Genomic DNA, 17844 nt, shown 5'->3' on the forward strand with positions numbered 1-17844 from the left:
ATTTTTCAAATTGGTCGTTTTGGTGTGTCTTAGCATTGAACCAGATTTTATAAAAATAGTTGATGTTTCGTTTGCGGTGGAGCATTGATCCGAAGTACGGAACACAACAGCCTCAACAATGAGGACACGATTCAAAAATATAATGATATTTTTGTTGCAGTCGCCGTGGTTGCAACCAGACTGATGTATTCCAGTGATGCTAGATGCAGTTTCTCAACATTATCTGAATATCTCTATAAGAAACGCTTATTTCCATACTGTAAAATTGTTGCTCAAAGCCATTGTATGGTTCTATGAATTACAATAACGATGTATAATATAATTTTAGAACAAACGTCTCACACAGCCGCTACAAGTTAGACCTACGTCTTAATGCAAGCCTCAAAAGGACCGGGCAATGAATCACCCGTGAATTATTTATAGAGACAACGTAATAATAGAAAATAAAAACGAAGTAAACCATATTTAATGTTTGAAGCTTTACTTTCAAGAAGTATATAAGTTCTTATAATTTACTTACATTATTTATGTTACCGTATTTCATACCTTTCTTAAGGTAACTATTTGTGCCATATTGAACAAATCCTTTCCGCTATATTAAACCACACCTATCCCTAACAATCCACATCAGTCCCTGCTCGTAGAAAAGTTCCTGCGATCCAACTGTCAGCGAACTTCCAATGATTCTCTACTTTTTGTCGCGGCAACTTTTAATTAACTAACTGGCTCGTCAGCCACTAACACTAATTCTCCAGCTGGAATTTTTGTTTTCAACTGCCCTTTTTCAAACTAGTTAAAATCAGATACTTTTTTCCAGTGTCAAAAAATATATTTAGCTTGCATGTCAGTGATAATGTGTCTAAAGTTTGGAGTCGAAATTCTTCCTAATTTATGTTAATCCAATAACGTACCGTTGTGTACCCGTAAACTGATGTATTAAAGTGACATTTAATAATCAACAACGCTTCAAAAATTCAATGCAAAACTATTACAAAAATGTAACCAAGTTCAGGCCATAAATCAGCAACTACAGTGTAAGGACGTGAAGCCAAACTAAAATATTCAGGCTACATTTTAACTCTCCATGTTTGCAAAATTGGAAACTGCACGCTGGGAAATTGAGTGTCGTACTGACGTGAAAATGTGCGATTTTGAATACCGTACAAACTAAACTATTTGCTTTTAATATTTTCGATATCTGTGTTAGAGGGAGGAGGTAGACACAAAAGAGATGAAAGTTGTGTGTGTGGATGTTAAATCTGTAGTAACAGATATGTAGAAAGCAGTTATATTAAAACCGCAGACCTATTTTGCTGTTTGGTCGAGAGGAATCTTGCGACTCATTATTGAAGCGGATCGTCAAGAATTTGTAATATAATATAATAAATTTATTACAGAAGAGTTACACATTTGATACCGACATGCCATGATTTTCATGAAAAAATAAATAATATTATTTTAAACATGAATAGCAACAAAACTTTACAAGATTCAGCAATTTAGAGCACAGACTATACGTAAATCTCTAAAACCTAGATTGTCGCCATATTTCAACTAAGAGAATAAGGATACAGACCGAGACGTGGGGATTCTGAAGCGAATGGTTTAAGTTTAAAGCGACATTCTTTAGAACTTTTTTTTAATTTGGGACTGTGTGGGTTTTTCTTCGCAGTCATTTTGAATGGAAAATGATCTTTTTCTGGTTGTCCTAAGATATTGTAAATGTAAAATTGTTGAAGTTCCGAACTTACTTTGGGGCGAATGTATTTTATAAACCACGCATGGTTTTCTGGTACAGTTTGCTATCTTCAAGTTTTGAGATTTATTAAAAGTACTAATATATTGATTACGATTGAAGGATGCGTATTTTTACAACCTTTTCTATTCTTTTGTTGTCAGAGTCTACGTCTCGCAACATCCAGTGAGTAATGACTTGCTACCTATTATATATTCTCGTTATAGCAAAATTATCTCGATTAGGAACATTACAATAGTGACGTCATTCCAACCAGAAGAATTACAAAGTCGCTGTGAATTCTTATCGTGCAGTAAATGTTAACAAAATCCGCTGGAAATTTCGTTTTATTACGTGTTTATTCATTGTAACTGCAATGAAACATAGTTCGCAGATTTTCTCATTCGACAAAGTTCATATCCCTGTATATTTTTTATCAGTTTTGATGTTTTTATATGCTCTTATCTTTTCATTATATTATTTTATTTAAATTAATGTCACACCTACATGCGTCAAATAATATCAATACACAAAAAAATTTCCTTGTTTGTTATTTGCTTTGAAATAACCAAGTCAAAGAATATTTTCTCATGTACCAAAATTCTCGCAATTGCGATTCAAAAAAGACATTTTCATCGTAATAGGATGAGGAAGGCATCAAATGATTACTGGGAAACCTCTAAAGAACCGAAAGAAATTAGCTTTCTGCGCTCCAATTCTCAGAATCATTCGTCGAGGGAACGAACAAAGAAAATAATTTAAAACGTCTTTTTGAATTTTTTAAACAACATAAATGTTATAATCTTAATTAGATTAATGAGCTAACAGATCGACATGACGATAGTAAAAGACACATTCTTAATTTATGAAATAAATAGATCTACTTCTTTAGTAAATCATTACTCTTGTATTTGAGTTAGCCATTTATTTTATTCGTACTGAGGCAAGTTGATAGCTTTTATATGAGCACTCAGCTTAGTGAGAGCTTAGCACGTTTTGTGGGCGGTGTAGAACTTTCAGGAAGCTTTTTTAAACCATTTACTTAGCAGGCGTTTATAAACAGATTTGTAAATATATTTTTAATTTTTTTTTTTATTAAGCATTATGGATTAAAATAGATATATGTATAGATACTCTAATTAATTTTATAAATGGGGTTAGGCCTTTGCTATATGCATTACGCGATATTATTATGCTCGTCATGGATACCAGCAACTCATAATGATACGCAAAGACAAACTAAGATACATTTTCAGAGATACATATAATTTCTGAGGCGGGAGGCTCACACGTGAATGCGCTTTAATTTTTTCTTTTGGTCGTATAATTTTGATTTATTTTTGTACAACTACGAGTTCCCTCAGAAACAAATAGATATTTACATATGTTGTCGGTCTATTATTGAATGGCTGTTCTCAAAAATAGATATTCATCAGATTTTGTAACTAGTCGTAAGAGTATTTTTTGGCTGTTTACCCAATCACCATGTAGAAGTAAAAATAGTAAATCTGGTACCTACAATTAAAAGGCTGAAATACAATTTTTTTTTCATAAAATTATAACCGACTTCCTTGCCACCCAAAATCATGAAAAAACATACGAAATTTGGTATTGATGCAGCTGATATCTTGGATTACCTAACACATGGGGTACTTTTTATCCCGAAAGTACGCAATTCAATTTGGTAAAAAAAGTCTTCGGCGCTCAATAAAGTAGATTACTACTACTACTGTGCATTAAAACGTAAGTATTTTTTTTCAAATAATTACGAGCGTAGCACCGCAAGTTGCAGTTAGTCATTTTATAAAATGCTTAAATAATAAAATAAATAATCTCGTATTCCTATACTTGGTGAACTGTGCTATAACTTAACATTATCGTCCACTTATTTCAAGCTACTAAAACCCAACTGAAAAATGTGAAATGATTGCAGTAACTTACTCCCGAAACTAATAGCCAAGATTTAACGACACAATGTGATCTCGAAGTCGTAATACGGAGCCATTTTTTAAATCCATAGGAAGCAATCGCAGAACTATTGGACAATCAAACTGTAATGGCGACGGTAAATCCCCGGGGATCGAAACCGGCTGTAAAGCATCGCAATAACTGAGCTATGGGGGACTGGAAGGCTATTGATATATTAGAAGTTGCTGATTCGTTGTAAGTTATAAGTACTTAACTTAATTTATTTTTTATTTCGCCCTAATTTCACTTAACAAAAATGATAAAAATATAAGAAGAGATGAGTTGCAACAGTCGACTTTTCATTAACTTTAACCGCGGTCTAGCCCTGACAGCGCGTCGCTGTCAGGGCTAGACCGCGAACGAGATGGCGGGACGATATGGATGGTGCCATACTGAAATCAAAAGAGATTTTTGAAAGAAGGAACAGGCTTTTGTCCAGTGGGAAACTACAAATAGCTTGGAGAAAAGAAAACAATTTTATCTTGTATTTGCATTCCGATCAACTGAAGAGATCAACTGAAGCGATCAACTGAAGAGATCAACTGAAGAGATCAACTGAAGCGATCAACTACATTTCACAATAAATAAATTTTTGGTTAGTATCACATGGTGCGGAAAGTTTGATCTTACATATATAAAAACACAATCTTTCACGAGCTCAGAGACGCGAAAATATTATTTATTTTGGTTCAAATCAAGGCCGTTCAACGTGAGATTGCGAGGAATATTTTATGTACTCGAGGATCTAAACATTTCAGACTGAGCGCGGTGAATATAGTGAGTATTGGCAATAAAAATAACAGAATCCGCGTCAATTGACGTATTTCATATATGAAACATTTGATTTAATCAAATAAAAACATATTTTTAATTTGATTACAGTTTTCAATGTATCATGTTCGCGTTATTTTTAGCAACACTGTTTACCACTCACAAAAATAAAGATGTGAATATTGATTTAAAAATACTTTAAAATCCTTTAATATATACTGAAAAAATAATTGCATATTTCCAGTAAAAAGCGATTGTAATCAGAATGTTTGACGCGAGACGTCTTAAATACTTTTCAGAGTTCGTAAATGTGCTCGTGAAATAATAGAGTACATAGGACGAGATTCAGCGAGGTTTGGCTTCAAGGCAGCAATGAGATTCTATATATCTGTTGTACAAATCCTTTAAGTAAATAAAGAATTTATTATTAGTACCTATATAGTTATTTGCTTTTCTGTTGTTTATACAGCATGGTTAGATTTGATGCAACAGTCAGACGCAGAAATCGAACCTAATTCTGAATGCGAGTTTTCAGTTCGAACTCCTTCGTGTTTATTTTCCGTTGCCAGGCGAGTTATATTCACTCATTTTATTTTATCACGTCACGTGACACACTGTGCTGCTGTGAAAAAATAAAATTGATCAAAACACTAGCAGACTTATATATTTTCATTAATATGCTAATGCACGGGAAACATAGATACGAATGAGACATGTTTGTTCTCTTCTCTTATCTTTTTTATAAGTTGCACCTTAATTTTTTTTTTTTTCAATATCTAATATTCCTACTTCATATTATTAGGTATATTATTAAGTTCGTATCTAAACGTTTTGTTATGAAATTTGGTACACGGGTAGATTATAATAACAAATAGGATACTTTTTATCCCGAAATACCCACGGGAGCGAAGCCCCAGAGCGCAGCTAATAAAATATATTTATCATAATCTGTATATATATATATCTTGTTAGGATATCAAGGGAAAACCCATATATTTTTAACCCCGACGGAATAATGCTTTTTAATTACGTATGTAGGCAATTTCACACGTCTAAAAAACGACTTTTCGCTTTGTTCATTCTTCCTTATTAAAAGGGATCTTTATACTGGCAACATTGGCGCTAAAGTATACACTCCCTAGGACTTTCGTGTAATTACTACGTAATTAGTCTTTGTTTTAGATATTAAATTCTCAGCCTTAACCCTTATCCCTACTCATTCTACATAACACACAGAAATTTAATTCAGCGCACAAATTATCACAATATGCTGTTGCGCCGGTTCTTCTTCACCTGCACTTTGGAAGTCCGCAGTAGACTTAGTTGAAGTAATTTTTGACGTCAATAAGTGATGTATATCATCCTAAATTGAATAAAGAATTTTGAATTTGAATTGGCTCGGTATATAGAGTACAACAACTTCCATAAGATAAACAGTGAAGGTCTACCACTGTGCTGTTTTATATCAGGAAGCGGTGATGGTCAAGTGCTTATGAACGTCTGCCTGTGATCGATAGTTCCCAGCTTTGAATCCTACTAGAGCGACATGAATTTGTATATCTATCTGACTCATGTGTAGTAGTTTTTATAGATCATCGACAAAACATCTTGAGGAAACCTCCACACTAGTTGACGGTTAGAGTGTATGTGATAACGTGCTACTAGACTCGGTAGCCATTCGTAAAAGTCAAGTTAGGTGCCTTTAGGCGACATGAATAAAATCTGACACCAGTGTTAGCAATTACATTTTCATTAAAATTCACATTTATATGAATCACAAAAGCAATCCGTACCGAGAACATTTGAATCATTATCTAAATTTCGAATAAACAAATAAAAGTTGTTGCTCTCCAATTCCGTACTGAATAATTTGTTTTTTGAAATTTGTGAAATACGAGAGTTGTTTTCAATAAAATGTTTGCAATAAAAGCGCAAAGGCGAAGTTTAAAACATATTAAAGTAAATAATTATATATTTAACCTATGTGTAGGTTCACACATAACTCAGTCGAGCATTATTTGGTACATTGTTTAGTTATATCAAGTGCTTGACCTCGGATCATTAACTATATACATTTATTTCAAATTTAATATGGACAGATATATAGATTAAATTTCGCATTACTGAAATATATGGTAATATAGATGGGTTTTCATTAGTGATATCAAGTAAGCACAAATTCTTTTGAAGATTGTCTTAGAACTTAATTTTTTTCATTTTTGATACCTACAAGGTTTTATTGTTGTCAGAGAGAACTTGCATTCAATGTGTGTCAAAAAAATATCATGCAATAAAATCTTGTAAAAAGGTTAGTGCTAAATCCTATTATAGGTACAAACTCGTCTTTGGGCTATAATACCCTCATAAAATTGGATACCAGGCCTTATTGGCTGACATAAATAATAGGAAAGCCCTTTACCCTAATGTGTCTTGACTTGTGCTCTAAACTAAATCGAGACTTTTTGCTACGAACCCTTGTAATTACACTTTAAATTCGTATGATCTCCTTTCAGCGATATTATCAAAAAATCTATGACTTATTATTGTTACATTGATATCTAATTTACATTAACTTCAATCCCATCGAAAGATGGAAAGTGGGCCAAAGAACTTACAAGATTGATTGAAAGGGACAGATGGAACAAAACAAAAGTGTGTAGAAACTTTTAAAGCAATCCTGTTTGATGAGTTTGTTTTGGAATTAAATCATAAATAATGTTACAACATTGTAATTAAATGTTCGTGTAAAAGATTTTAATTTAAAATTATACTTTTAGAATTGATCTATCTTGTCAATATCAAATTGTCTGTCAACTGTCAAGTATTGTTTTTCCCGCCTTTTGCGGTATTTTCCCGCTACCTATTCAATATTTGAATAATCAAATATATGCTTTATGATCTTACGTAACGTCCTTGAAGCAATATGACCTCTGAAACCAGAAAATCAAGGTCCAATATCGCACACGATACAAAATGCGTACGTAACCGAAGCATCAATAGCTACTTATCGGCCACTATAATATTCCATTTCGGTGTTCCCATTTGTATATTTTATTCAGAACAGAATGGTATAACCGCGATATACCTTGCCTTATTAGGTTCAATATCTTATGTGGTCTTTGCTATGTTCTTACGTAAGGTTCACAGAGAATAACAAATTTATAAACCAAAAATTTTTAATGTTACGATTTTAGGTGGATTAACATGCGTGGTTTTCCTTAGAAAGTTATCATCCTCGATTTTATTTGGAAGAAAATCAGTAAATTGGTCTTTGGATTAGGGACCATAAAGCCGTCGCATTCATGATTATTTCTCACTATTATTTTTCAAAAAAACATTTAAATTCAAAGTAATTTATTTATCAATAGTAAATTCTTGAATCGTACATTTCTATAATTACACACAAATTAATCTAATTAAGAAAGAAGAAAACCAAATGTTTAATTTCCCGTATTAAATAAAAAAATTGGTTTGTCTGGCTTCTTAATTAGATTAGTCTAGCAAGCCTTTTCATTACAACAAATAGACAACATCATAATATGATATTAAAATAGTAAAAAATACTTAGCATAATAAGCATTATCTAAATCGATTTATTTTTATTTGAGTTATTTTATGTTTATTACAGATTTTATTGATTATTAAAGAATATATTCTTGAATCCCAAAAGAGTGGATAATAAAGTCCACACAATAAAAGGAACACACGCAACTGCAAAAAATATCGGACGTTTCAAAGAACACGAAAAAGAGCGGGAAAATATAACCAAATAAAAATGTAGCGAGTAATCTCTCGCTCCGCTCCTATTGCTCTCTCTGACGAGGAAAAAACCATTTTTCTGTTTCAAATGTTAAAGTTTATTCAAAAACTTAATCTATACGGCACTATACATCTACGGGTCTATACATACCATATATGTATAAGCATAATTTATAATTTTGATACATACGTACTATACCGATAGTACCCTTCAATCTTTTTTATTTTGTTAAGTGCAATAATGTTATTTCAAACAAATATACATCTTAAACCCTTACGGGGTCGACAGAGCCGAGAGTTGCAAAGCTTAAAAGCTACATTTAGCTAGGGGGCTTGTAGGTGGAATTTACATTCAATCACAGATTTAATGTTTATATATCTGTGGATTCAACAGTGATGGGAAGCTAGTCTATCACCTGTAATAAGAATCTCCAGTTAATTAATAGTTCTCCGCCCTTTTCCCTTGATAGACTTCCATAATCTGTGCGAGAGGAGCGCATTGGTTTTGTTATTTTTTCTAGAATAGTATTGTAAACAAGATGGAGAATTTATACTTTTTAAATAAAAAGTCTATGCAATTTCCGACCAATTTTCATCAAAATATCATTAAAAGTAAAGTCAATTTTCTATTGAAACAATGCTGCACAATAACATTTCAACATTCTCTTTGTAACACTGTGAATACATATTCCTGAACTGAAAATACTTGAAACTACATTTATTGCGATCTAATGAATATTTCCAATTTCACTCTTATTCGATTGTTCCAAAAGCACTGTTTGAATTCTGATTGCATTTTGTACACGAAATAAAAAAGTTTTCTGTGTTTCGTTCATGCATGTATTGGAGTTCCATTCATCCTATCAGAGCAGGAATACGTTGTGTAACTCATGTTTGGAGAAATACTTTTAAATGGATATATGTAGTATTTTAAACGTAACATAAAACTACGATAAAATGTGCAAGTGGAGCTAGTGTACAGCTGTATTGTACACTATTAGGTATAGACATTTTGATGGGTTTAAGTTAAGTAGAGAAGTACACTGGGACTATGAACACTGGGACTATGAACACTGGGACTATGAACACTGGGACTATGAACACTGGGACTATGAACACAGGGACTATGAACACAGGGACTATGAACACTGGGACTATGAACACTGGGACTATGAACACTGGGACTATGAACACTGGGACTATGAACACTGGGACTATGAACACTGGGACTATGAACACTGGGACTATGAACACTGGGACTATGAACACTGGGACTATGAACACTGGGACTATGAACACTAGAACTATGAACACTGAGACTATGAACACTGGGACTATGAAATTTCAACTTTATCTTTATACCAACAGTGTTCTGTGACGAGGAGGTATTTTTCTTTGGCATACCGGTTTTGGCATATAATAGATTTACGGTATATAGGTATTGATTATTGGCATACAGGTTAATGTGGCATAATATACTTTTTATGCCAAAATACAGTATGCTATATTACATTATGCCTTAAATTGTTATGCTTATAGATAGAGACCCTTCTGACAGTCCCCTGTGTATTATGTTTGAGCTTTCAGAGAGAGGAGGCCTGCGTTTCTGAAGCGTTTCAAATATTTGATAAAGCCTTTTGTCTGCTCCACCCCGAGTTGTTAAAATGTCCGGCTCTCGGTGCTTTCCGCCTAAACCATCACGGGCAAAGTATGTGGTTAAGAATTCCCAGTTACGAATTGAGATAATTTCATTTTGTGACTACGAAATTATTAAAAACAGAAAATGTATCTTTTATTCCTATATTATAGCAAATTTTATAACTAAACTCGAGTGGATTCCATACTTTATAAATATTTCGTAGCACATCTACGTAAAGTCGTAGCGTCTCGTAGAGTCTGTAGACCGTCTACGAGCGCCACAAACTAAATTCACATAGTATCAGTTCAAGCAAGTTCAACGATATTTTTTTAATTTGAAATTTTGGTAAAAAATATTGGTCAAAGCCAAAGCTTTTGTTCAGAAATTAGACCAGACAAGGACTTTTTCATGACAAATTTTAAATAATATAGTATTACTTAAAAAGCTACAAACTACTGAATATTACTCACAACTATTTGTAACTAGATGTTGCCAGCTTTGCTTGGATTGAAATTGCTTTTTCGAATCAACAAAAAAATATCCCAATTAGACGAATAAGGAAATCTGGCCCAGCTATACGAGCTAAGCCATTTAAACCAAGTTTAGTTAATGATGGACGTTCGGCCTAATCCTCCACCTTAACACGCTCAAAGCTAGGTTCGTGTTAAGGCGCCGTTATCTCCAAATCGATACCGCCACGGTCAGCCGGAACAGATAACGTTATAGCCTGGGCCAGTGGGGTATCTGATACTTGTATTATTATAGTTTATAGACTTGATTTGTGAAAAGGCAATGGCTGAAGAAAACATACCTGCGATATTGGAATGTAATTCAAATCAACATTATTTACTGTTTTTATAACATACGAGTATATGCCGCAGACTTGGACATTGCGAAATATCGAAAATAAATAGATAGCAATAGACGCGCGGGAAATGTGGTGTTGGCGAAGGATGCTTCGAGTGTCATGGACGGAATTTCACACAAATGCTTCCATATTAGATGAGCTTAGCATCAAGCAGCTGTTATCAAGTATAGTACAGACTCGCATACTTAAGCAAGTGTTTGGTTGCATCGAGACAAAATCGTGACTCGATCGAACATCTCGTTGTCCAAGGCAAGGTTGAATTTCAAGGCCTCCCAGAATTAAAAAATATGTTGACCACGACCACTCTGTCAAGATACGAATAACACGATGATGAGCTATAAAAATAATAAAAATGCATTTATTGGCAGTTTCTTGGCACAATAGAAAAAAAAAAACAAAAAACATAAAACAAAAGTGCACCGCGTCGGGCGGACCATCCATCAGCTAACTCAACATCGAACTAGGCGTGAGCCTGTGTCTCGAATGGTAAACGGCATCATGGCATCATGTTCCTGCAGTGCAAAGATGAAGCATACACACAAACTTAAAATAACACATTTGAAAAAGGGTACAATAGTTCCCAAGCTAGAGTAATCTGTGCTTTGGGAAACCGTGCAATAGCATTAAACAATATAAAAATGAGAAAAGTAATAGGTATATAATAAAAAGTAGGACTATTGCTACAAAAATGCTCTCAGCCGCCAGTTCAATTTTTCTTTACATATCTCATTTGATTTTAGCCAATAGGAGGTTTGAATGAAAACGAAGAGCTTAAACTCCCATAAAAATTAAGAACTCGCTGACAATACCACGAATAAAAGCTATGGAGCCGATCACGAAGTCGGCAGCTAATCGGCGTGCGATCGCTGAGTTTCCATTCCATTGGACGCTGTGTTAAATCCTACTAATAGGCACTTTGGTTTGACGACGTAATGGATGTCGCATTATGGGAAATTTCAGTTCCTGATATAGAAATTTTGGAAAGCAAAAGATCTCCATTTTATTCCAGAATGTTATGTTTCGGTTTTCTGGCCCGAAGTTTTCTCAAAATTACATTTTGATTCAAAGAAATATGCATAGATTTTAACTAAAATTCTAAATTGTACCAAGTACTGAAAAATAATGTATAATATATGTTCATTTTTATATTTCGAAGGTAAACAGCTTTATACAAATACTAGCGTCTCGCCCAGGCTTCGCTCGGGTAAAATCATAATAAAAAGTAGGCCTATGTCACTCCTGAAGGTTTCGCTTATCTCTGTGCCAAATTTAATCAAAATTGGTCTAGTAGTTTTTGAGTTCTGAGTCTTTTCAACAAAAATACAAATCTTTCCTCTTTATAATATCAGTATGGATAGATGAAAGAAAAAGGATAATCGGGCGTTCATGAGCTATCAATATTACAAGGATACATTTTGTAATTCATTCATGTCATTTATACCTAAATATTATACACACATAAATATTATCACGCCTCAGGGGGCTGGGATGAAACTAAGGATTTCCACTTGCCACAATAAAGACCAATATGTCTTGTTTCTTCGATACTCAACACTCTCTTCATACATTATATCCTGATACTAATAAAATAATTATTCTATTTCACGATGATCCACAACTCGATCGTGTTTGTAATGTTAGTAGAACTAATCAATGGAAACTACCGTACTATGTAGTGTAGAACTTTATAACATAAGATTCCAATGGAACCGCGTATCTGCGGTTTTGTGGCTATCGATTAGTTCAGTATACATTGCGCTGTGCCTACTAGTACTGGATCTACATATTTATTGCTGAACGTCTGTCTAACTTGGATTGATGCGAGATTTTGATTATTGATCTGGTATTCCGTGAGTTATTTTGAAACAAATCTGAAAATAATATGATTTATTTCTTAAAATAAATAAGAAAATAAAATTATGCTAAAGTAACAAATCATATTAGATATGGTAAATACTTTATAATAAAAGAATATAAATATGTACCGTTTCAAATACGTTCGAAGCGGCCGGTGAGGTAATGGAGACGTCCGCCTGTGAACCGAAAATCCCAAGTTTTACTTGTGTCACATGAGTTTGTAACTAATCTTACTCAAATGTAGTAGTGTTCATCGACCACCACTTGCTTTGGAAATAAACTTTTCTTTGAGATGTTCCTAAATCCACACTATTTGATTAACTTAATGGAAATTACTTTAACAAAAAAAAAGAAACGTTAATGACAACTGCGAAGTTGTCCCATGTAAGGACCACTTCCAGTCAATCGAACAGCAATATAACATACTTTTATTGGGTCGCTGGTGCCCATGGACTGCGGTGTTTGCTTACCATTAGTCAGCCCGCTTGCTTGTTTACCCACTATGCTATGAAAAACATTAGGACGTCTTTGGTAAAACTACTTATGAAAATTCGCTCCTAAGTCACGTTTCCGGCTTTATTTTCTGTTTAGATTCACATCTAATTTTAAGGTCGAGTCTACAAACCCAACTAAGGTTATGATCTTGTAAAAAAGGACAGTCGTCACCCCTTGTCCTAGGTGAGCGACGAACACTGGAAGGCAGCGCGACGTGACGCGACACTATATTGGCGGCGACCCGTTATATTAACCTGTATCTTTTCAGAATGTAAGTAACTGCCCTTAGTAAGTATTATATTATTTGATATCATGCTCAGACACAATATCTGTGCCCATAATCTCTCTTCTGGCACATGCAGGGCACTCGGCGAAGGCTGGTTTCCACTTCTTCCTGGCAGATTGGGTAAATTGGTTAAATCCCTATGCTTTATTACTGCCCGTTTAGCTGGCAGTGTACTGACGCGATGTCTTATGTTAAAAGCAAATTTCTTTATTCTATTTATATTTATTGCAGTGGGTAAGTATTTTAATTTCTGGCTTATGTTGTCACAGTTGTAATTCACCCTCGGCTTTGCTTCGCGACATGTAGCGTTCAGTCATTCACCTAGGACGAGGTTACATCGGCCCTTCTTTCACCCGAGAATAAAATTGATGAAACGACACGGTTTATATGTATGCCCGTCACACACGCTGCCCGTTTGTGGAATACGGAATTTGTGGGAAGACAAAAGTTACGTGGGTTGTTTGTTTTTAGTATAAAATTTACTTTAGGGTTGACAAAATAGAGAAACGTTTATGTCTAAAAATTAGAGCAGTTTGTTATTTAAGTGTCCAATTATTATGTAGAACGTGCAGTCCAAATGTCTCTATAAATTATGTGTTTGAAAAATATAGGACCATTCTAACGTATTATAAAATGTTTTCAGATATTACATTGATAATTGTAACAAAAATAAACAGGAAAATAATATTTAGCATTGTAAAATCTACTCGAAAATAAACGAAAAGTAAACACATAAAAGATCGCAATTAAAATGTTGTATTTGGAAAAGTGTCGACGACGCCCTACACTACTTTGAAACTATTATAGAGTATAACTAAATCCATTTAAACTAGTAACTCGCATATAGTTTTCCAGGGAAATGTCTAATTAGAGGGACAATGCAATAAAACGCCGACTAACAGAGCCTTCATTGCACATGTCTGAGTCTATCCGGCGAGCTGTGTGTACTGATGCGAAACCATTCGACTGGGTTATGTTATGAATAGAGCGATGATTTGATTTGCGATTTTTCTTCGTTTCCATGAGCTAAACTTAAAGGTTTGCACGAATTGTGATGTATGTCTATTACCGAGTAATATCCTCAATTCCAGATATTTCACGAATTACATGTGAAAATTATATATTGCAAATTGGTTGCGGTGCGAATGAAATATTCCTATTTCATGTCATAAACTAGCACCGCCCGTTAGCGTTCGGTTCAAATAAGTTAAATTTTCTTTTGTTTTAGTCTTTTTTCAGTATTTTGTTTAAGAGTTTGATTTTTTTTATTATATATTGTTTCTGGCTATGCCCAGCAGTGGGCAGAAAAGGGCTGAGATGGTGATGACGATGGTAATATCTATGGAAATATTGATTTAAGAAAAAAAATCTATTTAGTTTATGTATGATGATGAATGTCTTTCACATTTAAAAAGGAAATGTGTTATAATTTACAAATTGAAGTTTTTACTACTAAAACATTATCACGCCCGCTTCTCGGCCAACTAGGGCTGAATCTATTCTTCACTTGCAATGACCCCTTGCTTCCTCCGCGTTTATCACTCTAGTACAATAAATGTCAAAATCCTTTGCTTTATGCGGAACTATATCATATTTCACACACTGTGATAGTATGCATACGACCCTGCTATAATAAATTGGGCACATTATAGCGTGGATCATATCAGGGTACAGCCCGTAGATCGCCGGATAGCTATGAGTTAGGTTTATGACTAAAGAAAGTATATTTTATTATTGGAATTAAAATGTATGACATTATTTATCATACACTTCATTCTAACATTTAAAGGAATATTTTCATGTATATAAACATAGATTAAGTAGATTACATTAAAATGTTGTACAAATCATTAAGAAAATATTTTTTTTTTGTCATCACAGGCGGACTAATCCCTAAAACATTAAAGTGGTGAACATTTATAGTATAAACTATTACACATTAGTAAAGAGGGAGAATTTGTAAATTTGTGTCTGTGTCTTGGGAGCTCCTCAACCGATTTAGGATTTTGGAGTAAGTAATTTATAACGGTAAGCAGTTTAATCTATCAAATTAATACCCATCCAGATTGAGAAATACTTAGACTATATTTAATGTCAGTAAGGAGGTCGGCTCCTTTGTTAAGGCTGATAAAGGTCAAGGGATCGAACGAGATAGAGGTGTGACATAACCTATTCTATTCAAGGGCAGGGTGCGCGTTCGTTACCAATGGCTAAAGGTATTATTTCGGTACACATTATGTACCAAAATGAAGTTTTTCTGTACACGTTTATTTACTTAACTACGGTTTCCTTTTTGTTAACATGGTTTTCCCACCTTTTTAGCACACTAGCTGAAAATATAACGAAACTTGTATTTTGATCGACTTTTGTGTATCTTTTGTCGATTGTAAATGGGTTGAACGCCACATGAGACATGCGTGTTATTATCATTAGATAGTCGGCTATATTATCAAAAGTCTAAAATAATATACTCATTATCAAAATTGATGTGCTGTATGCCTACAACGAATGAAAATTCCTTAACAGACACTTTCAAAGCTCTTTAATCTCTCGAGCAAAAAGGACAGGATTTTGTAATTGAATTACTATGTCTCACCATGCCGCTGTTGCCGTCACCGGAGTGCTCAGTCGCGGTACTATTTAATTCCCTCCCTTGCATTATGCACAGTCCCCAACCCCTATTGAATGGTAATAGCGGTGAATTTGAGTAGGCTGCTGTGCTGCCAGCTGTACAGGAATCGTCCAATTTCGTCGCAGCTTAACGAAGCAGTCTGCGGAATTTGTTATATTTCGAGAATTTTACCTTCGCGATGTGAAAATTTCTAGGAGCAGGAATTAAGAAGATACCAGAAATAATAAAATTGTAGTGTTAAAATTGAACGACATTAATAAATAGGTAATTAATAAATAAGTAATTAACTAAAATAAAGCGGACAAAATAATGTTAGGTTTTTGTTTTAATCATAAATTTTTACCATAAATAAATATAAAAAGTCTAGGTATTGCATATTACCACCATACTTATATATTGGTACAGCACATTGGTCATTAGGGGTAAAAACTGACCAACAAAAACAAAAGGGGAATAAAATCGGACCACGAGCACAAAAACGGAAATATGTTGGCACATATTTCCGTAACGGGGCAAAAACTCGCCACTCCACATCCATATGACGCGTTGGGGAACCTTCACAATTTTTGACTATGACATATTTTTTGGCAAGCAATACCAAGTATCAAAATGCGATATTCTGATGGCGGGAATAACACAGTTCAGGTTAGCCTGAGAAAATCTTATTTTGCATTTTCTTCGCTCTTTCCTTTCTTTTCGCGTGCTCCCAGTTATGCCGGCTCCACAGTTCGCCGAACTTGAATACGGATATACAGATACGGATTCGGCATACATAGCTGGTTTTTCATTGCGGTAAATAAAAGCACTCATACAAACTACGCAAGGTTGTCCTAACATGGAGTGGTCCTATTCTAAGCTGCAAACACATACCTTTGGATCTACCAATTATTATTCTTAACAATTATTTGATCAATAAATAAAAAATCTATTACAGTTTTGTACATAAATACAAAGCAATCTTGTAACAACGTCGTCTCTAAATGAGACATGCATTAAAGAACTTAATTTTAATCGCTGAGAACTTTCCAGTGTTCGTTATGAGAGCTTAAACGCGTTAGTGCGGGTAGTGGGGGTAGGTAGTAATGGCTGTAGAGATGCGGTCGGCTGTTGCTGTGCAAATTAATGGGGATGATTTTGCTTTTATTTAATACAAGTTGTATCCCGGGGCTTCACTCCCGTGAGTACAAAAAGATGTCACAGAGGAATATGTTGCTGTGAAAGAATTCTGAAAATCGGTTGCGTAGCTCCGAAAATTACCCAGACGAGTAACAGCTGATGAGATCACTTTGTGAAGGCTTGGACGTGAAATATGTTAATAAAAGTAATAGTATGGTATTAATTTCCTTTCGGACTGATAAACCGTCTTTTCAGAATAAATATTCGTTTTTCCGACACACTGTTTTCAGGCAAATGAACATCGAAAGTTACGTAACCTAAAGGCGAGGCCACACTGCTCGTGAGAACCAATCAGTTTTAATGACTTGCCGCTCTCAGACAGAACAGAATGATGTTTATAGCAAGATATTGATTGATAACATCGTAAATATGTATTTTGGTGGAGTAGTCCGCCTTGACTTTGCATTTCTCATTTTCAATCTTGATTTTTTTGTTGAATTTTCCCACTTACCCGACATCAAATTCATCTGACACACCATTGAAAACGTCCAAAGATATAGATTACTAGCTGCGCCCCGGGGCTTCGCATTTGTGGTATTTTCGGGATAAATAATACACTATATGTTATTCCAGGTTATATTCTACCCGTGTACCAAATTTCATAATAATCCCTGTTACAGCATTTTAGTCGTGCGTATGACGCTCAAAAATATTGATG

At 34.4% G+C, this 17844-nt stretch overlaps 2 protein-coding genes across 4 annotated transcripts in view; both read left to right on the forward strand.

The window, feature by feature from the left end:
- cpx (complexin) overlaps window positions 1-17844 on the forward strand; it is a 249353-nt gene that overhangs the window by 38868 nt on the left and 192641 nt on the right. The gene's annotated exons all lie outside the window — the stretch shown is intronic.
- On the forward strand, window positions 3852-9535 carry LOC128680549 (uncharacterized). Its single transcript, XM_053763772.1, has 2 exons — window positions 3852-3898; window positions 9235-9535. Exons 1-2 carry the CDS (start codon window positions 3852-3854, stop codon window positions 9533-9535), a joined length of 348 nt encoding a protein of 115 aa, XP_053619747.1.

Source organism: Plodia interpunctella, chromosome 24, assembly GCF_027563975.2.
Source record: "Plodia interpunctella isolate USDA-ARS_2022_Savannah chromosome 24, ilPloInte3.2, whole genome shotgun sequence".
In the NCBI taxonomy this organism is placed as follows: Eukaryota; Metazoa; Arthropoda; class Insecta; order Lepidoptera; family Pyralidae; genus Plodia; species Plodia interpunctella.

What these genes read in the sequence shown, in the direction of transcription:
- LOC128680549 (XM_053763772.1), top strand. Translation starts at nt 3,852, where the DNA reads ATGGGGGACTGGAAGGCTATTGATATATTAGAAGTTGCTGATTCGTT. An exon ending in TTAGAAGTTGCTGATTCGTT is followed by an intron (nt 3,899 to 9,234) that starts GTAAGTTATAAG and finishes GTACACTATTAG; the next exon opens with GTATAGACATTTTGATGGGT.